This window comes from Oncorhynchus nerka, unplaced genomic scaffold, assembly GCF_034236695.1.
Source record: "Oncorhynchus nerka isolate Pitt River unplaced genomic scaffold, Oner_Uvic_2.0 unplaced_scaffold_1268, whole genome shotgun sequence".
In the NCBI taxonomy this organism is placed as follows: Eukaryota; Metazoa; Chordata; class Actinopteri; order Salmoniformes; family Salmonidae; genus Oncorhynchus; species Oncorhynchus nerka.
In genome coordinates, this window is record NW_027040070.1 from 97257 (window position 1) to 121030 (window position 23774).

Below are 23774 nucleotides of genomic sequence, written 5' to 3' on the forward strand. Positions count from 1 at the left end.
AATCCACCACATCCCCTCTTTCAGCTTTCCACACCTGTGGTGGGAGGTGGCTGAGTCTCAATCCACCACATCCCCCTCTGTCAGCTTTCCACACCTGTGGTGGGAGGTGGCTGAGTCTCAATCCACCACAACCCCTCTGTCAGCTTTCCACACCTGTGGTGGGAGGTGGCTGAGTCTCAATCCACCACATCCCCCTCTTTCAGCTTTCCACACCTGTGGTGGGAGGTGGCTGAGTCTCAATCCACCACATCCCCTCTGTCAGCTTTCCACACCTGTGGTGGGAGGTGGCTGAGCTGATGGCCAGGTTCTGTCAGCATTCCACACCTGTGGTGGGAGGTGGCTGAGTCTCAATCCACCACAACCCCTCTGTCAGCTTTCCACACCTGTGGTGGGAGGTGGCTGAGTCTCAATCCACCACATCCCCCTCTTTCAGCTTTCCACACCTGTGGTGGGAGGTGGCTGAGTCTCAATCCACCACATCCCCTCTGTCAGCTTTCCACACCTGTGGTGGGAGGTGGCTGAGCTGATGGCCAGGTTCTGTCAGCATTCCACACCTGTGGTGGGAGGTGGCTGAGTCTCAATCCACCACAACCCCTCTGTCAGCTTTCCACACCTGTGGTGGGAGGTGGCTGAGTCTCAATCCACCACATCCCCCTCTTTCAGCTTTCCACACCTGTGGTGGAGGTGGCTGAGTCTCAATCCACCACAACCCCTCTGTCAGCTTTCCACAACTGTGGTGGGAGGTGGCTGAGTCTCAATCCTCCACATCCCCCTCTTTCAGCTTTCCACACCTGTGGTGGGAGGTGGCTGAGTCTCAATCCACCACATCCCCTCTGTCAGCTTTCCACACCTGTGGTGGGAGGTGGCTGAGCTGATGGCCAGGTTCTGTCAGCATTCCACACCTGTGGTGGGAGGTGGCTGAGTCTCAATCCACCACAACCCCTCTGTCAGCTTTCCACACCTGTGGTGGGAGGTGGCTGAGTCTCAATCCACCACATCCCCTCTTTCAGCTTTCCACACCTGTGGTGGGAGGTGGCTGAGTCTCAATCCACCACATCCCCTCTGTCAGCTTTCCACACCTGTGGTGGGAGGGGGTGAGCTGATGGCCAGGTTCTGTCAGCATTCCACACCTGTGGTGGGAGGTGGCTGAGTCTCAATCCACCACAACCCCTCTGTCAGCTTTCCACACCTGTGGTGGGAGGTGGCTGAGTCTCAATCCACCACATCCCCCTCTTTCAGCTTTCCACACCTGTGGTGGGAGGTGGCTGAGTCTCAATCCACCACAACCCCCTCTGTCAGCTTTCCACACCTGTGGTGGGAGGTGGCTGAGTCTCAATCCACCACATCCCCCTCTTTCAGCTTTCCACACCTGTGGTGGGAGGTGGCTGAGTCTCAATCCACCACATCCCCCTCTGTCAGCTTTCCACACCTGTGGTGGGAGGTGGCTGAGTCTCAATCCACCACAACCCCTCTGTCAGCTTTCCACACCTGTGGTGGAGGTGGCTGAGTCTCAATCCACCACATCCCCCTCTTTCAGCTTTCCACACCTGTGGTGGGAGGTGGCTGAGTCTCAATCCACCACATCCCCCTCTGTCAGCTTTCCACACCTGTGGTGGGAGGTGGCTGAGCTGATGGCCAGGTTCTGTCAGCATTCCACACCTGTGGTGGGAGGTGGCTGAGTCTCAATCCACCACAACCCCCTCTGTCAGCTTTCCACACCTGTGGTGGGAGGTGGCTGAGTCTCAATCCACCACATCCCCCTCTTTCAGCTTTCCACACCTGTGGTGGGAGGTGGCTGAGTCTCAATCCACCACAACCCCTCTGTCAGCTTTCCACACCTGTGGTGGGAGGTGGCTGAGTCTCAATCCACCACATCCCCTCTTTCAGCTTTCCACACCTGTGGTGGGAGGTGGCTGAGTCTCAATCCACCACATCCCCCTCTGTCAGCTTTCCACACCTGTGGTGGGAGGTGGCTGAGTCTCAATCCACCACAACCCCCTCTGTCAGCTTTCCACACCTGTGGTGGGAGGTGGCTGAGTCTCAATCCACCACATCCCCCTCTTTCAGCTTTCCACACCTGTGGTGGGAGGTGGCTGAGTCTCAATCCACCACATCCCCCTCTGTCAGCTTTCCACACCTGTGGTGGGAGGTGGCTGAGCTGATGGCCAGGTTCTGTCAGCATTCCACACCTGTGGTGGGAGGTGGCTGAGTCTCAATCCACCACAACCCCTCTGTCAGCTTTCCACACCTGTGGTGGGAGGTGGCTGAGTCTCAATCCACCACATCCCCTCTTTCAGCTTTCCACACCTGTGGTGGGAGGTGGCTGAGTCTCAATCCACCACATCCCCCTCTGTCAGCTTTCCACACCTGTGGTGGGAGGTGGCTGAGCTGATGGCCAGGTTCTGTCAGCATTCCACACCTGTGGTGGGAGGTGGCTGAGTCTCAATCCACCACAACCCCCTCTGTCAGCTTTCCACACCTGTGGTGGGAGGTGGCTGAGTCTCAATCCACCACATCCCCCTCTTTCAGCTTTCCACACCTGTGGTGGGAGGTGGCTGAGTCTCAATCCACCACAACCCCCTCTGTCAGCTTTCCACAACTGTGGTGGGAGGTGGCTGAGTCTCAATCCACCACATCCCCCTCTTTCAGCTTTCCACACCTGTGGTGGGAGGTGGCTGAGTCTCAATCCACCACATCCCCCTCTGTCAGCTTTCCACACCTGTGGTGGGAGGTGGCTGAGTCTCAATCCACCACAACCCCCTCTGTCAGCTTTCCACACCTGTGGTGGGAGGTGGCTGAGTCTCAATCCACCACATCCCCCTCTTTCAGCTTTCCACACCTGTGGTGGGAGGTGGCTGAGTCTCAATCCACCACATCCCCCTCTGTCAGCTTTCCACACCTGTGGTGGGAGGTGGCTGAGTCTCAATCCACCACATCCCCCTCTGTCAGCTTTCCACACCTGTGGTGGGAGGTGGCTGAGTCTCAATCCACCACAACCCCCTCTGTCAGCTTTCCACACCTGTGGTGGGAGGTGGCTGAGTCTCAATCCACCACAACCCCCTCTGTCAGCTTTCCACACCTGTGGTGGGAGGTGGCTGAGTCTCAATCCACCACATCCCCCTCTTTCAGCTTTCCACACCTGTGGTGGGAGGTGGCTGAGTGTCAATCCACCACATCCCCCTCTGTCAGCTTTCCACACCTGTGGTGGGAGGTGGCTGAGCTGATGGCCAGGTTCTGTCAGCATTCCACACCTGTGGTGGGAGGTGGCTGAGTCTCAATCCACCACAACCCCTCTGTCAGCTTTCCACACCTGTGGTGGGAGGTGGCTGAGTCTCAATCCACCACATCCCCCTCTTTCAGCTTTCCACACCTGTGGTGGGAGGTGGCTGAGTCTCAATCCACCACAACCCCTCTGTCAGCTTTCCACACCTGTGGTGGGAGGTGGCTGAGTCTCAATCCACCACATCCCCCTCTTTCAGCTTTCCACACCTGTGGTGGGAGGTGGCTGAGTCTCAATCCACCACATCCCCCTCTGTCAGCTTTCCACACCTGTGGTGGGAGGTGGCTGAGTCTCAATCCACCACATCCCCCTCTTTCAGCTTTCCACACCTGTGGTGGGAGGTGGCTGAGTCTCAATCCACCACATCCCCTCTGTCAGCTTTCCACACCTGTGGTGGGAGGTGGCTGAGTCTCAATCCACCACAACCCCCTCTGTCAGCTTTCCACACCTGTGGTGGGAGGTGGCTGAGTCTCAATCCACCACATCCCCTCTGTCAGCTTTCCACACCTGTGGTGGGAGGTGGCTGAGTCTCAATCCACCACAACCCCTCTGTCAGCTTTCCACACCTGTGGTGGGAGGTGGCTGAGTCTCAATCCGCCACAACCCCTCTGTCAGCTTTCCACACCTGTGGTGGGAGGTGGCTGAGTCTCAATCCACCACATCCCCCTCTTTCAGCTTTCCACACCTGTGGTGGGAGGTGGCTGAGTCTCAATCCACCACATCCCCTCTGTCAGCTTTCCACACCTGTGGTGGGAGGTGGCTGAGTCTCAATCCACCACAACCCCTCTGTCAGCTTTCCACACCTGTGGTGGGAGGTGGCTGTGTCTCAATCCACCACATCCCCTCTTTCAGCTTTCCACACCTGTGGTGGGAGGTGGCTGAGTCTCAATCCACCACATCCCCTCTGTCAGCTTTCCACACCTGTGGTGGGAGGTGGCTGAGCTGATGGCCAGGTTCTGTCAGCATTCCACACCTGTGGTGGGAGGTGGCTGAGTCTCAATCCACCACAACCCCCTCTGTCAGCTTTCCACACCTGTGGTGGGAGGTGGCTGAGTCTCAATCCACCACATCCCCCTCTTTCAGCTTTCCACACCTGTGGTGGGAGGTGGCTGAGTGTCAATCCACCACATCCCCCTCTGTCAGCTTTCCACACCTGTGGTGGGAGGTGGCTGAGCTGATGGCCAGGTTCTGTCAGCATTCCACACCTGTGGTGGGAGGTGGCTGAGTCTCAATCCACCACATCCCCCTCTGTCAGCTTTCCACACCTGTGGTGGGAGGTGGCTGAGTCTCAATCCACCACATCCCCCTCTTTCAGCTTTCCACACCTGTGGTGGGAGGTGGCTGAGTCTCAATCCACCACATCCCCCTCTGTCAGCTTTCCACACCTGTGGTGGGAGGTGGCTGAGTCTCAATCCACCACAACCCCCTCTGTCAGCTTTCCACACCTGTGGTGGGAGGTGGCTGAGTCTCAATCCACCACAACCCCCTCTGTCAGCTTTCCACACCTGTGGTGGGAGGTGGCTGAGTCTCAATCCACCACAACCCCCTCTGTCAGCTTTCCACACCTGTGGTGGGAGGTGGCTGAGTCTCAATCCACCACAACCCCCTCTGTCAGCTTTCCACACCTGTGGTGGGAGGTGGCTGAGTCTCAATCCACCACATCCCCTCTTTCAGCTTTCCACACCTGTGGTGGGAGGTGGCTGAGTCTCAATCCACCACATCCCCCTCTGTCAGCTTTCCACACCTGTGGTGGGAGGTGGCTGAGTCTCAATCCACCACAACCCCTCTGTCAGCTTTCCACACCTGTGGTGGGAGGTGGCTGAGTCTCAATCCACCACATCCCCCTCTTTCAGCTTTCCACACCTGTGGTGGGAGGTGGCTGAGTCTCAATCCACCACATCCCCTCTGTCAGCTTTCCACACCTGTGGTGGGAGGTGGCTGAGCTGATGGCCAGGTTCTGTCAGCATTCCACACCTGTGGTGGGAGGTGGCTGAGTCTCAATCCACCACAACCCCCTCTGTCAGCTTTCCACACCTGTGGTGGGAGGTGGCTGAGTCTCAATCCACCACATCCCCCTCTTTCAGCTTTCCACACCTGTGGTGGGAGGTGGCTGAGTGTCAATCCACCACATCCCCCTCTGTCAGCTTTCCACACCTGTGGTGGGAGGTGGCTGAGCTGATGGCCAGGTTCTGTCAGCATTCCACACCTGTGGTGGGAGGTGGCTGAGTCTCAATCCACCACAACCCCCTCTGTCAGCTTTCCACACCTGTGGTGGGAGGTGGCTGAGTCTCAATCCACCACATCCCCCTCTTTCAGCTTTCCACACCTGTGGTGGGAGGTGGCTGAGTCTCAATCCACCACAACCCCCTCTGTCAGCTTTCCACACCTGTGGTGGGAGGTGGCTGAGTCTCAATCCACCACATCCCCCTCTTTCAGCTTTCCACACCTGTGGTGGGAGGTGGCTGAGTCTCAATCCACCACATCCCCCTCTGTCAGCTTTCCACACCTGTGGTGGGAGGTGGCTGAGTCTCAATCCACCACAACCCCCTCTGTCAGCTTTCCACACCTGTGGTGGGAGGTGGCTGAGTCTCAATCCACCACATCCCCCTCTTTCAGCTTTCCACACCTGTGGTGGGAGGTGGCTGAGTCTCAATCCACCACATCCCCCTCTGTCAGCTTTCCACACCTGTGGTGGGAGGTGGCTGAGCTGATGGCCAGGTTCTGTCAGCATTCCACACCTGTGGTGGGAGGTGGCTGAGTCTCAATCCACCACAACCCCCTCTGTCAGCTTTCCACACCTGTGGTGGGAGGTGGCTGAGTCTCAATCCACCACATCCCCCTCTTTCAGCTTTCCACACCTGTGGTGGGAGGTGGCTGAGTCTCAATCCACCACATCCCCCTCTGTCAGCTTTCCACACCTGTGGTGGGAGGTGGCTGAGCTGATGGCCAGGTTCTGTCAGCATTCCACACCTGTGGTGGGAGGTGGCTGAGTCTCAATCCACCACAACCCCCTCTGTCAGCTTTCCACACGTGTGGTGGGAGGTGGCTGAGCTGATGGGCCAGGTTCTGTCAGCTTTCCACACCTGTGGTGGGAGGTGGCTGAGCTGATGGGCCAGGTTCTGTCAGCATTCCACACCTGTGGTGGGAGGTGGCTGAGCTGATGGGCCAGGTTCTGTCAGCATTCCACACCTGTGGTGGGAGGTGGCTGAGCTGATGGGCCAGGTTCTGTCAGCTTTCCACACCTGCAGTGGGAGGTGGCTGAGCTGATGGGCCAGGTTCTGTCAGCATTCCACACCTATGGTGGGAGGTGGCTGAGCTGATGGGCCAGGTTCTGTCAGATTTCCACACCTGTGGTGGGAGGTGGCTGAGCTGATGGGCCAGGTTCTGTCTGTAGGGTCCTGAACCGGGACTCATCAGAAGTCAGGGATGATGGGCAAGGTTCTGTCTGTAGCGTCCAAACTGTTTGAACTAATATGACCCCACTATGGAAAGGGGAGACGCTCTACGACCCCCGCAAGTGTAATGGGACTGAACTACTGTACCCATACAAGACCATCAGACTGAACTACTGTACCCATACAGGACCATCAGACTGAACTACTGTACCCATACAAGACCATCAGACTGAACTACTGTACCCATACAGGACCATCAGACTGAACTACTGTACCCATACAGGACCATCAGACTGAACTACTGTACCCATACAGGACCATCAGAAACAACTACTGTACCCATACAGGACTATCAGACTGAACTACTGTACCCATACAGGACCATCAGACTGAACTACTGTACCCATACAGGACCATCAGAAACAACTACTGTACCCATACAGGACCATCAGACTGAACTACTGTACCCATACAGGACCATCAGACTGAACTACTGTACCCATACAGGACCATCAGAAACAACTACTGTACCCATACAGGACCATCAGACTGAACTACTGTACCCATACAGGACCATCAGAAACAACTACTGTACCCATACAGGACCATCAGACTGAACTACTGTACCCATACAGGTCAATCAGACTGAACTACTGTACCCATACAGGACCATCAGACTGAACTACTGTACCCATACAGGTCAATCAGACTGAACTACTGTACCCATACAGGACCATCAGAAACAACTACTGAGAACAAGCCAATGGTACTATAACAGTACTGGACATGCAGGAAAGTTCATGTTAACTAGTAGAGAGCAACATCAGGAATAGTGCAAATCAAATCAAATGTATTTATATAGCCCTTCGTACATCAGCTGATATCTCAAAGTGCTGTACAGAAACCCAGACTAAAACCCCAAACAGCAAACAATGCAGGTGTAGAAGCACGGTGGCTAGGAAAAACTCCCTAGAAAGGCAAAAAACCTAGGAAGAAACCTAGAAAGGAACCAGGCTATGTGGGGTGGCCAGTCCTCTTCTGGCTGTGCCGGGTGGAGATTATAACAGAACATGGCCCAAGATGTTCAAATGTTCATAGATGACCAGCAGGGTCAAATATTAATAATCACAGTGGTTGTCGAGGGTGCAGCAAGTCAGCACCTCAGGAGTAAATGTCAGTTGGCTTTTCATAGCCGATCAAGTACAGTACAGGAATGATTTGGGGACGTACCTGCTCAACATCTCAAATGTTTTAGTCGTTATAACCTGGTCACTCCGTTCAGAATGCAGAGGTATGGTCCAGTTATAGATCACCTGTTGAAAAGGAGAAACACAGATGGTATTACAATCCGATTGGTACCGCTGTAAAACACAGGCTAGATCCCAAATGGCACCCTATTCCCTTTGAAGTGCACTACTTTTAACCCATAGGGCTCTGGTCTAAAGTAGTGCACTATATAGGGAATAGGGTGCCATTTTGGGACTTCAAAACTGCATTCAGAAACAGAGGTGGAACGTGGGTGGAGACTCTTACCGTCTGGACCCGCCTTCTCCGTGGCCCCGCCTCTTCAGTCTGCTCCACCTGAATAAGGATGTACTCCTCATTGGTCAGATCCACCATGCCACTCGCGAAAGGCCCGCCCACCTGCAGCTTCAGCAAGGCGTTGTCATGGAAATCCGTCAGGTTCAACGCTATTGGGCAGCAGGCGGTCAAGGGAAATGACTATAGGATTTTGTTTTTTAATCCAATCTTTATTTAACCTGGAAGTCTTTCATAAAAAAGGGGAAACCTGACATTATCAACAGATTAGTAGAACATGATGTCATCTTTTTTTGTCCTTTTAAAGCTTGATGTGGACGCCTGGTTTAGTTGAATAGCTGTGCATCTTTGTGATTTAAAGTGTTTCTGCCGTCTCCTTTTAAAGGCGTAGTTAACCCAATTATACTGAATATGTCATGGTCCCCATCAGAGCCTTCTACTAAGATATTCTACTGCACTGGTCCCTACATCATTCTACCTGACCACCACTTCATGGTCCCCATCACTAATGGCTACAGTATAGGTCACACTGTCCAGTCAGTCATGACCTCTACACTACAGTATAGGTCACAGTGTCCAGCCAGTCAGGGCCTCTACACTACAGTATAGGTCACAGTGTCCAGCCAGTCAGGACCTCTACACTACAGTATAGGTCACAGTGTCCAGCCAGTCAGGACCTCTACACTACAGTATAGGTCACAGTGTCCAGCCAGTCAGGACCTCTACACTACAGTATAGGTCACAGTGTCCAGCCAGTCAGGACCTCTACACTACAGTATAGGTCACAGTGTCCAGCCAATCAGGACCTCTACACTACAGTATAGGTCACAGTGTCCAGCCAGTCAGGACCTCTACACTACAGTATAGGTCACACTGTCCAGTCAGTCATGACCTCTACACTACAGTATAGGTCACAGTGTCCAGCCAATCAGGACCTCTACACTACAGTATAGGTCACAGTGTCCAGCCAGTCAGGGCCTCTACACTACAGTATAGTTCACAGTGTCCAGCCAATCAGGACCTCTCACTACAGTATAGGTCACAGTGTCCAGCCAATCAGGACCTCTACACTACAGTATAGGTCACAGTGTCCAGCCAATCAGGACCTCTACACTACAGTATAGGTCACACTGTCCAGTCAGTCATGACCTCTACACTACAGTATAGGTCACAGTGTCCAGCCAATCAGGACCTCTACACTACAGTATAGGTCACAGTGTCCAGCCAATCAGGACCTCTACACTACAGTATAGGTCACAGTGTCCAGCCAATCAGGACCTCTACACTACAGTATAGGTCACAGTGTCCAGCCAATCAGGACCTCTACACTACAGTATAGGTCACAGTGTCCAGCCAATCAGGACCTCTACACTACAGTATAGGTCACAGTGTCCAGCCAGTCAGGGCCTCTACACTACAGTATAGGTCACAGTGTCCAGCCAATCAGGACCTCTACACTACAGTATAGGTCACAGTGTCCAGCCAGTCAGGGCCTCTACACTACAGTATAGGTCACAGTGTCCAGCCAATCAGGACCTCTCACTACAGTATAGGTCACAGTGTCCAGCCAATCAGGACCTCTACACTACAGTATAGGTCACAGTGTCCAGCCAGTCAGGGCCTCTACACTACAGTATAGGTCACAGTGTCCAGCCAATCAGGACCTCTACACTACAGTATAGGTCACACTGTCCAGTCAGTCATGACCTCTACACTACAGTATAGGTCACACTGTCCAGCCAATCATGACCTCTACACTACAGTATAGGTCACAGTGTCCAGCCAGTCAGGGCCTCTACACTACAGTATAGGTCACAGTGTCCAGCCAATCAGGACCTCTCACTACAGTATAGGTCACAGTGTCCAGCCAATCAGGACCTCTACACTACAGTATAGGTCACAGTGTCCAGCCAGTCAGGGCCTCTACACTACAGTATAGGTCACAGTGTCCAGCCAATCAGGACCTCTACACTACAGTATAGGTCACAGTGTCCAGCCAATCAGGGCCTCAACAAGTTGTATGGGACTGATGCTGTAGACTCAGCAGTACTGTGTTGTATGGGACTGATGCAGTAGACTCAGCAGTACTATAGCTACAGTACTGTGTTGTATTGGACTGATGCAGTAGACTCAGCAGTACTGTGTTGTATGGGACTGATACAGTAGACTCAGCAGTACTGTGTTGTATGAGACTGATGCAGTAGACTCAGCAGTACTGTGTTGTATGGGACTGATACAGTAGACTCAGCAGTACTGTGTTGTATGGGACGGATGCAGTAGACTCAGCAGTACTGTGTTGTATTGGACGGATGCAGTAGACTCAGCAGTACTATAGCTACAGTACTGTGTTGTATTGGACTGATGCAGTAGACTCAGCAGTACTATAGCTACAGTACTGTGTTGTATGGGACGGATGCAGTAGACTCAGCAGTACTGTGTTGTATTGGACTGATGCAGTAGACTCAGCAGTACTATAGCTACAGTACTGTGTTGTATGGGACTGATGCAGTAGACTCAGCAGTACTCTGTTGTATGGGACTGATGCAGTAGACTCAGCAGTACTGTGTTGTATGGGACTGATGCAGTAGACTCAGCAGTACTATAGCTACAGTACTGTGTTGTATGGGACTGATGCAGTAGACTCAGCAGTACTCTGTTGTATGGGACTGATGCAGTAGACTCAGCAGTACTGTGTTGTATGGGACTGATGCAGTAGACTCAGCAGTACTGTGTTGTATTGGACTGATGCAGTAGACTCAGCAGTACTATAGCTACAGTACTGTGTTGTATGAGACTGATGCAGTAGACTCAGCAGTACTGTGTTGTATGGGACTGATACAGTAGACTCAGCAATACTGTGTTGTATGGGACTGATGCAGTAGACTCAGCAGTACTGTGTTGTATGGGACTGATACAGTAGACTCAGCAGTACTGTGTTGTATGGGACGGATGCAGTAGACTCAGCAGTACTATAGCTACAGTACTGTGTTGTATGGGACTGATGCAGTAGACTCAGCAGTACTATAGCTACAGTACTGTGTTGTATGAGACTGATGCAGTAGACTCAGCAGTACTGTGTTGTTTTGGACTGATGCAGTAGACTCAGCAGTACTATAGCTACAGTACTGTGTTGTATGAGACTGATGCAGTAGACTCAGCAGTACTGTGTTGTATTGGACTGATGCAGTAGACTCAGCAGTACTATAGCTACAGTACTGTGTTGTATTGGACTGATGCAGTAGACTCAGCAGTACTATAGCTACAGTACTGTGTTGTATGGGACTGATACAGTAGACTCAGCAGTACTGTGTTGTATGGGACTGATGCAGTAGACTCAGCAGTACTATAGCTACAGTACTGTGTTGTATGGGACTGATGCAGTAGACTCAGCAGTACTATAGCTACAGTACTGTGTTGTATTGGACTGATGCAGTAGACTCAGCAGTACTGTGTTGTATGGGACTGATACAGTAGACTCAGCAGTACTGTGTTGTATGGGACTGATACAGTAGACTCAGCAGTACTGTGTTGTATGGGACTGATACAGTAGACTCAGCAGTACTGTGTTGTATGGGACTGATGCAGTAGACTCAGCAGTACTATAGCTACAGTACTGTGTTGTATGGGACTGATGCAGTAGACTCAGCAGTACTATAGCTACAGTACTGTGTTGTATTGGACTGATGCAGTAGACTCAGCAGTACTATAGCTACAGTACTGTGTTGTATGGGACGGATGCAGTAGACTCAGCAGTACTGTGTTGTATTGGACTGATGCAGTAGACTCAGCAGTACTATAGCTACAGTACTGTGTTGTATGGGACTGATGCAGTAGACTCAGCAGTACTCTGTTGTATGGGACTGATGCAGTAGACTCAGCAGTACTGTGTTGTATGGGACTGATGCAGTAGACTCAGCAGTACTATAGCTACAGTACTGTGTTGTATGGGACTGATGCAGTAGACTCAGCAGTACTCTGTTGTATGGGACTGATGCAGTAGACTCAGCAGTACTGTGTTGTATGGGACTGATGCAGTAGACTCAGCAGTACTGTGTTGTATTGGACTGATGCAGTAGACTCAGCAGTACTATAGCTACAGTACTGTGTTGTATGAGACTGATGCAGTAGACTCAGCAGTACTGTGTTGTATGGGACTGATGCAGTAGACTCAGCAGTACTGTGTTGTATGGGACTGATACAGTAGACTCAGCAGTACTATAGCTACAGTACTGTGTTGTATGGGACTGATGCAGTAGACTCAGCAGTACTATAGCTACAGTACTGTGTTGTATGAGACTGATGCAGTAGACTCAGCAGTACTGTGTTGTATTGGACTGATGCAGTAGACTCAGCAGTACTATAGCTACAGTACTGTGTTGTATGAGACTGATGCAGTAGACTCAGCAGTACTGTGTTGTATTGGACTGATGCAGTAGACTCAGCAGTACTATAGCTACAGTACTGTGTTGTATGAGACTGATACAGTAGACTCAGCAGTACTGTGTTGTATGGGACTGATGCAGTAGACTCAGCAGTACTATAGCTACAGTACTGTGTTGTATTGGACTGATGCAGTAGACTCAGCAGTACTATAGCTACAGTACTGTGTTGTATGGGACTGATACAGTAGACTCAGCAGTACTGTGTTGTATGGGACTGATGCAGTAGACTCAGCAGTACTATAGCTACAGTACTGTGTTGTATGGGACTGATGCAGTAGACTCAGCAGTACTATAGCTACAGTACTGTGTTGTATTGGACTGATGCAGTAGACTCAGCAGTACTGTGTTGTATGGGACTGATACAGTAGACTCAGCAGTACTGTGTTGTATGGGACTGATACAGTAGACTCAGCAGTACTGTGTTGTATGGGACTGATGCAGTAGACTCAACAGTACTGTGTTGTATGGGACTGATACAGTAGACTCAGCAGTACTGTGTTGTATTGGACTGATGCAGTAGACTCAACAGTACTGTGTTGTATTGGACTGATGCAGTAGACTCAGCAGTACTGTGTTGTATTGGACTGATGCAGTAGACTCAACAGTACTGTGTTGTATGGGACTGATACAGTAGACTCAACAGTACTGTGTTGTATGGGAGGATACAGTAGACTCAGCAGTACTGTGTTGTATTGGACTGATGCAGTATACTCAACAGTACTGTGTTGTATGGGACTGATGCAGTAGACTCAACAGTACTGTGTTGTATGGGACTGATGCAGTTGACTCAGCAGTACTGTGTTGTATGGGACTGATACAGTAGACTCAACAGTACTGTGTTGTATGGGAGGATACAGTAGACTCAGCAGTACTGTGTTGTATGGGACTGATGCAGTAGACTCAGCAGTACTATAGCTACAGTACTGTGTTGTATGAGACTGATGCAGTAGACTCAGCAGTACTATAGCTACAGTACTGTGTTGTATGGGACTGATGCAGTAGACTCAGCAGTACTGTGTTGTATGGGACTGATACAGTAGACTCAGCAGTACTGTGTTGTATGGGACTGATGCAGTAGACTCAACAGTACTGTGTTGTATTGGACTGATGCAGTAGACTCAACAGTACTGTGTTGTATTGGACTGATGCAGTAGACTCAGCAGTACTGTGTTGTATTGGACTGATGCAGTAGACTCAACAGTACTGTGTTGTATGGGACTGATACAGTAGACTCAACAGTACTGTGTTGTATGGGAGGATACAGTAGACTCAGCAGTACTGTGTTGTATGGGACTGATACAGTAGACTCAACAGTACTGTGTTGTATGGGAGGATACAGTAGACTCAGCAGTACTGTGTTGTATGGGACTGATACAGTAGACTCAACAGTACTGTGTTGTATGGGAGGATACAGTAGACTCAGCAGTACTGTGTTGTATGGGACTGATGCAGTAGACTCTGCAGTACTATAGCTACAGTACTGTGTTGTATGAGACTGATGCAGTAGACTCAGCAGTACTATAGCTACAGTACTGTGTTGTATGGGACTGATGCAGTAGACTCAGCAGTACTGTGTTGTATTGGACTGATGCTGTAGACTCAACAGTACTGTGTTGTATGGGACTGATGCAGTAGACTCAGCAGTACTGTGTTGTATGGGACTGATGCAGTAGACTCAACAGTACTGTGTTGTATGGGACTGATACAGTAGACTCAGCAGTACTGTGTTGTATGGGACTGATGCAGTAGACTCAACAGTACTGTGTTGTATGGGACTGATACAGTAGACTCAGCAGTACTGTGTTGTATTGGACTGATGCAGTAGACTCAGCAGTACTATAGCTACAGTACTGTGTTGTATGAGACTGATGCAGTAGACTCAGCAGTACTGTGTTGTATTGGACTGATGCAGTAGACTCAGCAGTACTATAGCTACAGTACTGTGTTGTATGAGACTGATACAGTAGACTCAGCAGTACTGTGTTGTATGGGACTGATGCAGTAGACTCAGCAGTACTATAGCTACAGTACTGTGTTGTATTGGACTGATGCAGTAGACTCAGCAGTACTATAGCTACAGTACTGTGTTGTATGGGACTGATACAGTAGACTCAGCAGTACTGTGTTGTATGGGACTGATACAGTAGACTCAGCAGTACTGTGTTGTATGGGACTGATGCAGTAGACTCAGCAGTACTATAGCTACAGTACTGTGTTGTATGGGACTGATGCAGTAGACTCAGCAGTACTATAGCTACAGTACTGTGTTGTATTGGACTGATGCAGTAGACTCAGCAGTACTGTGTTGTATGGGACTGATACAGTAGACTCAGCAGTACTGTGTTGTATGGGACTGATACAGTAGACTCAGCAGTACTGTGTTGTATGGGACTGATGCAGTAGACTCAACAGTACTGTGTTGTATGGGACTGATACAGTAGACTCAGCAGTACTGTGTTGTATTGGACTGATGCAGTAGACTCAACAGTACTGTGTTGTATTGGACTGATGCAGTAGACTCAGCAGTACTGTGTTGTATTGGACTGATGCAGTAGACTCAACAGTACTGTGTTGTATGGGACTGATACAGTAGACTCAACAGTACTGTGTTGTATGGGAGGATACAGTAGACTCAGCAGTACTGTGTTGTATTGGACTGATGCAGTATACTCAACAGTACTGTGTTGTATGGGACTGATGCAGTAGACTCAACAGTACTGTGTTGTATGGGACTGATGCAGTAGACTCAGCAGTACTGTGTTGTATGGGACTGATACAGTAGACTCAACAGTACTGTGTTGTATGGGAGGATACAGTAGACTCAGCAGTACTGTGTTGTATGGGACTGATGCAGTAGACTCAGCAGTACTATAGCTACAGTACTGTGTTGTATGAGACTGATGCAGTAGACTCAGCAGTACTATAGCTACAGTACTGTGTTGTATGGGACTGATGCAGTAGACTCAGCAGTACTGTGTTGTATGGGACTGATACAGTAGACTCAGCAGTACTGTGTTGTATGGGACTGATGCAGTAGACTCAACAGTACTGTGTTGTATGGGACTGATACAGTAGACTCAGCAGTACTGTGTTGTATTGGACTGATGCAGTAGACTCAACAGTACTGTGTTGTATTGGACTGATGCAGTAGACTCAGCAGTACTGTGTTGTATTGGACTGATGCAGTAGACTCAACAGTACTGTGTTGTATGGGACTGATACAGTAGACTCAACAGTACTGTGTTGTATGGGAGGATACAGTAGACTCAGCAGTACTGTGTTGTATGGGACTGATACAGTAGACTCAACAGTACTGTGTTGTATGGGAGGATACAGTAGACTCAGCAGTACTGTGTTGTATGGGACTGATACAGTAGACTCAACAGTACTGTGTTGTATGGGAGGATACAGTAGACTCAGCAGTACTGTGTTGTATGGGACTGATGCAGTAGACTCTGCAGTACTATAGCTACAGTACTGTGTTGTATGAGAATGATGCAGTAGACTCAGCAGTACTATAGCTACAGTACTGTGTTGTATGGGACTGATGCAGTAGACTCAGCAGTACTGTGTTGTATTGGACTGATGCTGTAGACTCAACAGTACTGTGTTGTATGGGACTGATGCAGTAGACTCAGCAGTACTGTGTTGTATGGGACTGATGCAGTAGACTCAACAGTACTGTGTTGTATGGGACTGATACAGTAGACCCAGCAGTACTGTGTTGTATGGGACTGATGCAGTAGACTCAACAGTACTGTGTTGTATGGCACTGATACAGTAGACTCAGCAGTACTGTGTTGTATTGGACTGATGCAGTAGACTCAACAGTACTGTGTTGTATTGGACTGATGCAGTAGACTCAGCAGTACTGTGTTGTATTGGACTGATGCAGTAGACTCAACAGTACTGTGTTGTATGGGACTGATACAGTAGACTCAACAGTACTGTGTTGTATGGGAGGATACAGTAGACTCAGCAGTACTGTGTTGTATGGGACTGATACAGTAGACTCAACAGTACTGTGTTGTATGGGAGGATACAGTAGACTCAGCAGTACTGTGTTGTATGGGACTGATACAGTAGACTCAACAGTACTGTGTTGTATGGGAGGATACAGTAGACTCAGCAGTACTGTGTTGTATTGGACTGATGCAGTAGACTCAACAGTACTGTGTTGTATGGGACTGATGCAGTAGACTCAACAGTACTGTGTTGTATGGGACTGATGCAGTAGACTCAGCAGTACTATAGCTACAGTACTGTGTTGTATGGGACTGATGCAGTAGACTCAGCAGTACTGTGTTGTATGGGACTGATACAGTAGACTCAACAGTACTGTGTTGTATGGGAGGATACAGTAGACTCAGCAGTACTGTGTTGTATGGGACTGATGCAGTAGACTCAGCAGTACTATAGCTACAGTACTGTGTTGTATGAGACTGATGCAGTAGACTCAGCAGTACTATAGCTACAGTACTGTGTTGTATGGGACTGATGCAGTAGACTCAGCAGTACTGTGTTGTATGGGACTGATACAGTAGACTCAGCAGTACTGTGTTGTATGGGACTGATGCAGTAGACTCAACAGTACTGTGTTGTATGGGACTGATACAGTAGACTCAGCAGTACTGTGTTGTATTGGACTGATGCAGTAGACTCAACAGTACTGTGTTGTATTGGACTGATGCAGTAGACTCAGCAGTACTGTGTTGTATTGGACTGATGCAGTAGACTCAACAGTACTGTGTTGTATGGGACTGATACAGTAGACTCAACAGTACTGTGTTGTATGGGAGGATACAGTAGACTCAGCAGTACTGTGTTGTATGGGACTGATACAGTAGACTCAACAGTACTGTGTTGTATGGGAGGATACAGTAGACTCAGCAGTACTGTGTTGTATGGGACTGATACAGTAGACTCAACAGTACTGTGTTGTATGGGAGGATACAGTAGACTCAGCAGTACTGTGTTGTATGGGACTGATGCGGTAGACTCAGCAGTACTATACCTACAGTACTGTGTTGTATGAGACTGATGCAGTAGACTCAGCAGTACTATAGCTACAGTACTGTGTTGTATGGGACTGGTGCAGTAGACTCAGCAGTACTGTGTTGTATTGGACTGATGCTGTAGACTCAACAGTACTGTGTTGTATGGGACTGATGCAGTAGACTCAGCAGTACTGTGTTGTATGGGACTGATGCAGTAGACTCAACAGTACTGTGTTGTATGGGACTGATACAGTAGACTCAGCAGTACTGTGTTGTATGGGACTGATGCAGTAGACTCAACAGTACTGTGTTGTATGGGACTGATACAGTAGACTCAGCAGTACTGTGTTGTATTGGACTGATGCAGTAGACTCAACAGTACTGTGTTGTATTGGACTGATGCAGTAGACTCAGCAGTACTGTGTTGTATTGGACTGATGCAGTAGACTCAACAGTACTGTGTTGTATGGGACTGATACAGTAGACTCAACAGTACTGTGTTGTATGGGAGGATACAGTAGACTCAGCAGTACTGTGTTGTATGGGACTGATACAGTAGACTCAACAGTACTGTGTTGTATGGGAGGATACAGTAGACTCAGCAGTACTGTGTTGTATGGGACTGATACAGTAGACTCAACAGTACTGTGTTGTATGGGAGGATACAGTAGACTCAGCAGTACTGTGTTGTATGGGACTGATGCAGTAGACTCTGCAGTACTATAGCTACAGTACTGTGTTGTATGAGACTGATGCAGTAGACTCAGCAGTACTATAGCTACAGTACTGTGTTGTATGGGACTGATGCAGTAGACTCAGCAGTACTGTGTTGTATTGGACTGATGCTGTAGACTCAACAGTACTGTGTTGTATGGGACTGATGCAGTAGACTCAGCAGTACTGTGTTGTATGGGACTGATGCAGTAGACTCAACAGTACTGTGTTGTATGGGACTGATACAGTAGACTCAGCAGTACTGTGTTGTATGGGACTGATGCAGTAGACTCAGCAGTACTATAGCTACAGTACTGTGTTGTATTGGACTGATGCAGTAGACTCAGCAGTACTATAGCTACAGTACTGTGTTGTATGGGACTGATGCAGTAGACTCAACAGTACTGTGTTGTATGGGACTGATACAGTAGACTCAACAGTACTGTGTTGTATGGGAGGATACAGTAGACTCAGCAGTACTGTGTTGTATGGGACTGATACAGTAGACTCAACAGTACTGTGTTGTATGGGAGGATACAGTAGACTCAGCAGTACTGTGTTGTATGGGACTGATACAGTAGACTCAACAGTACTGTGTTGTATGGGACTGATACAGTAGACTCAGCAGTACTGTGTTGTATTGGACTGATGCTGTAGACTCAACAGTACTGTGTTGTATGGGACTGATGCAGTAGACTCAGCAGTACTGTGTTGTATGGGACTGATGCAGTAGACTCAACAGTACTGTGTTGTATGGGACTGATACAGTAGACTCAGCAGTACTGTGTTGTATGGGACTGATGCAGTAGACTCAACAGTACTGTGTTGTATGGGACTGATACAGTAGACTCAGCAGTACTGTGTTGTATTGGACTGATGCAGTAGACTCAACAGTACTGTGTTGTATTGGACTGATGCAGTAGACTCAGCAGTACTGTGTTGTATTGGACTGATGCAGTAGACTCAACAGTACTGTGTTGTATGGGACTGATACAGTAGACTCAACAGTACTGTGTTGTATGGGACTGATACAGTAGACTCAGCAGTACTGTGTTGTATGGGACTGATGCAGTAGACTCAACAGTACTGTGTTGTATGGGAGGATACAGTAGACTCAGCAGTACTGTGTTGTATGGGACTGATACAGTAGACTCAACAGTACTGTGTTGTATGGGAGGATACAGTAGACTCAGCAGTACTGTGTTGTATGGGACTGATACAGTAGACTCAACAGTACTGTGTTGTATGGGAGGATACAGTAGACTCAGCAGTACTGTGTTGTATGGGACTGATGCAGTAGACTCAGCAGTACTATAGCTACAGTACTGTGTTGTATGAGACTGATGCAGTAGACTCAGCAGTACTATAGCTACAGTACTGTGTTGTATGGGACTGATGCAGTAGACTCAGCAGTACTGTGTTGTATTGGACTGATGCTGTAGACTCAACAGTACTGTGTTGTATGGGACTGATGCAGTAGACTCAGCAGTACTGTGTTGTATGGGACTGATGCAGTAGACTCAACAGTACTGTGTTGTATGGGACTGATACAGTAGACTCAGCAGTACTGTGTTGTATGGGACTGATGCAGTAGACTCAACAGTACTGTGTTGTATGGGACTGATACAGTAGACTCAGCAGTACTGTGTTGTATTGGACTGATGCAGTAGACTCAACAGTACTGTGTTGTATTGGACTGATGCAGTAGACTCAGCAGTACTGTGTTGTATTGGACTGATGCAGTAGACTCAACAGTACTGTGTTGTATGGGACTGATACAGTAGACTCAACAGTACTGTGTTGTATGGGAGGATACAGTAGACTCAGCAGTACTGTGTTGTATGGGACTGATACAGTAGACTCAACAGTACTGTGTTGTATGGGAGGATACAGTAGACTCAGCAGTACTGTGTTGTATGGGACTGATACAGTAGACTCAACAGTACTGTGTTGTATGGGAGGATACAGTAGACTCAGCAGTACTGTGTTGTATGGGACTGATGCAGTAGACTCAGCAGTACTATAGCTACAGTACTGTGTTGTATGAGACTGATGCAGTAGACTCAGCAGTACTATAGCTACAGTACTGTGTTGTATGGGACTGATGCAGTAGACTCAGCAGTACTGTGTTGTATTGGACTGATGCTGTAGACTCAACAGTACTGTGTTGTATGGGACTGATGCAGTAGACTCAGCAGTACTGTGTTGTATGGGACTGATGCAGTAGACTCAACAGTACTGTGTTGTATGGGACTGATACAGTAGACTCAGCAGTACTGTGTTGTATGGGACTGATGCAGTAGACTCAGCAGTACTATAGCTACAGTACTGTGTTGTATTGGACTGATGCAGTAGACTCAGCAGTACTATAGCTACAGTACTGTGTTGTATGGGACTGATACAGTAGACTCAACAGTACTGTGTTGTATGGGAGGATACAGTAGACTCAGCAGTACTGTGTTGTATGGGACTGATACAGTAGACTCAACAGTACTGTGTTGTATGGGAGGATACAGTAGACTCAGCAGTACTGTGTTGTATTGGACTGATGCAGTAGACTCAACAGTACTGTGTTGTATGGGACTGATGCAGTAGACTCAACAGTACTGTGTTGTATGGGACTGATGCAGTAGACTCAGCAGTACTATAGCTACAGTACTGTGTTGTATGGGACTGATGCAGTAGACTCAGCAGTACTGTGTTGTATGGGACTGATACAGTAGACTCAACAGTACTGTGTTGTATGGGACTGATGCAGTAGTAGACTCAGCAGTACTATAGCTACAGTACTGTGTTGTATTGGACTGATGCAGTAGACTCAGCAGTACTATAGCTACAGTACTGTGTTGTATGGGACTGATGCAGTAGACTCAGCAGTACTGTGTTGTATGGGACTGATACAGTAGACTCAGCAGTACTGTGTTGTATGGGACTGATGCAGTAGACTCAACAGTACTGTGTTGTATGGGACTGATACAGTAGACTCAGCAGTACTGTGTTGTATTGGACTGATGCAGTAGACTCAACAGTACTGTGTTGTATTGGACTGATGCAGTAGACTCAGCAGTACTGTGTTGTATTGGACTGATGCAGTAGACTCAACAGTACTGTGTTGTATGGGACTGATACAGTAGACTCAACAGTACTGTGTTGTATGGGAGGATACAGTAGACTCAGCAGTACTGTGTTGTATGGGACTGATACAGTAGACTCAACAGTACTGTGTTGTATGGGAGGATACAGTAGACTCAGCAGTACTGTGTTGTATGGGACTGATACAGTAGACTCAACAGTACTGTGTTGTAGATACAGTAGACTCAGCAGTACTGTGTTGTATGGGACTGATGCAGTAGACAGTACTATAGCTACAGTACTGTGTTGTATGAGACTGATGCAGTAGACTCAGCAGTACTATAGCTACAGTACTGTGTTGTATGGGACTGATGCAGTAGACTCAGCAGTACTGTGTTGTATTGGACTGATGCTGTAGACTCAACAGTACTGTGTTGTATGGGACTGATGCAGTAGACTCAGCAGTACTGTGTTGTATGGGACTGATGCAGTAGACTCAACAGTACTGTGTTGTATGGGACTGATACAGTAGACTCAGCAGTACTGTGTTGTATGGGACTGATGCAGTAGACTCAACAGTACTGTGTTGTATGGGACTGATACAGTAGACTCAGCAGTACTGTGTTGTATGGGACTGATGCAGTAGACTCAACAGTACTGTGTTGTATTGGACTGATGCAGTAGACTCAGCAGTACTGTGTTGTATTGGACTGATGCAGTAGACTCAACAGTACTGTGTTGTATGGGACTGATACAGTAGACTCAACAGTACTGTGTTGTATGGGAGGATACAGTAGACTCAGCAGTACTGTGTTGTATTGGACTGATGCAGTAGACTCAACAGTACTGTGTTGTATTGGACTGATGCAGTAGACTCAGCAGTACTGTGTTGTATTGGACTGATGCAGTAGACTCAACAGTACTGTGTTGTATGGGACTGATACAGTAGACTCAACAGTACTGTGTTGTATGGGACTGATGCAGTAGACTCAGCAGTACTGTGTTGTATGGGACTGATACAGTAGACTCAACAGTACTGTGTTGTATGGGAGGATACAGTAGACTCAGCAGTACTGTGTTGTATGGGACTGATACAGTAGACTCAACAGTACTGTGTTGTATGGGAGGATACAGTAGACTCAGCAGTACTGTGTTGTATGGGACTGATGCAGTAGACTCAGCTAGCTACAGTACTGTGTTGATGAGACTGATGCAGTAGACTCAGTACTATAGCTACAGTACTGTGTTGTATGGGACTGATGCAGTAGACTCAGCAGTACTGTGTTGTATTGGACTGATGCAGTAGACTCAACAGTACTGTGTTGTATGGGACTGATGCAGTAGACTCAGCAGTACTGTGTTGTATGGGACTGATGCAGTAGACTCAACAGTACTGTGTTGTATGGGACTGATACAGTAGACTCAGCAGTACTGTGTTGTATGGACTGATGCAGTAGACTCAGCAGTACTGTGTTGTATGGACTGATGCAGTAGACTCAGCAGTACTACAGCTACAGTACTGTGTTGTATGGGACTGATACAGTAGACTCAACAGTACTGTGTTGTATGGGAGGATACAGTAGACTCAGCAGTACTGTGTTGTATGGGACTGATACAGTAGACTCAACAGTACTGTGTTGTATGGGAGGATACAGTAGACTCAGCAGTACTGTGTTGTATTGGACTGATGCAGTAGACTCAACAGTACTGTGTTGTATGGGACTGATGCAGTAGACTCAACAGTACTGTGTTGTATGGGACTGATGCAGTAGACTCAGCAGTACTATAGCTACAGTACTGTGTTGTATGGGACTGATGCAGTAGACTCAGCAGTACTGTGTTGTATGGGACTGATACAGTAGACTCAACAGTACTGTGTTGTATGGGACTGATGCAGTAGACTCAGCAGTACTGTGTTGTATGGGACTGATGCAGTAGACTCAGTAGACTCAGCTACAGTACTGTGTTGTATGAGACTGATGCAGTAGACTCAGCAGTACTATAGCTACAGTACTGTGTTGTATGGGACTGATGCAGTAGACTCAGCAGTACTGTGTTGTATGGGACTGATACAGTAGACTCAGCAGTACTGTGTTGTATGGGACTGATGCAGTAGACTCAACAGTACTGTGTTGTATGGGACTGATACAGTAGACTCAGCAGTACTGTGTTGTATTGGACTGATGCAGTAGACTCAACAGTACTGTGTTGTATTGGACTGATGCAGTAGACTCAGCAGTACTGTGTTGTATGGGACTGATACAGTAGACTCAACAGTACTGTGTTGTATGGGACTGATACAGTAGACTCAACAGTACTGTGTTGTATGGGAGGA

At 48.5% G+C, this 23774-nt stretch overlaps 1 protein-coding gene across 1 annotated transcript in view; it reads right to left on the reverse strand.

Moving 5' to 3' along the window:
* The window catches only part of LOC115127996 (P protein-like), a gene marked incomplete at its 3' end in the record, with an annotated part of 94235 nt that overhangs the window by 47166 nt on the left and 23295 nt on the right, over positions 1-23774 (reverse strand). Inside the window, exons 4-5 of the mRNA XM_065015786.1 lie at positions 8209-8366; positions 7906-7988 (exon numbers count right to left, since the gene is read on the reverse strand). Coding sequence (XP_064871858.1) covers positions 7906-7988; positions 8209-8366 — 241 coding nt within the window. The remainder of the gene's footprint in view (positions 1-7905; positions 7989-8208; positions 8367-23774) is intronic.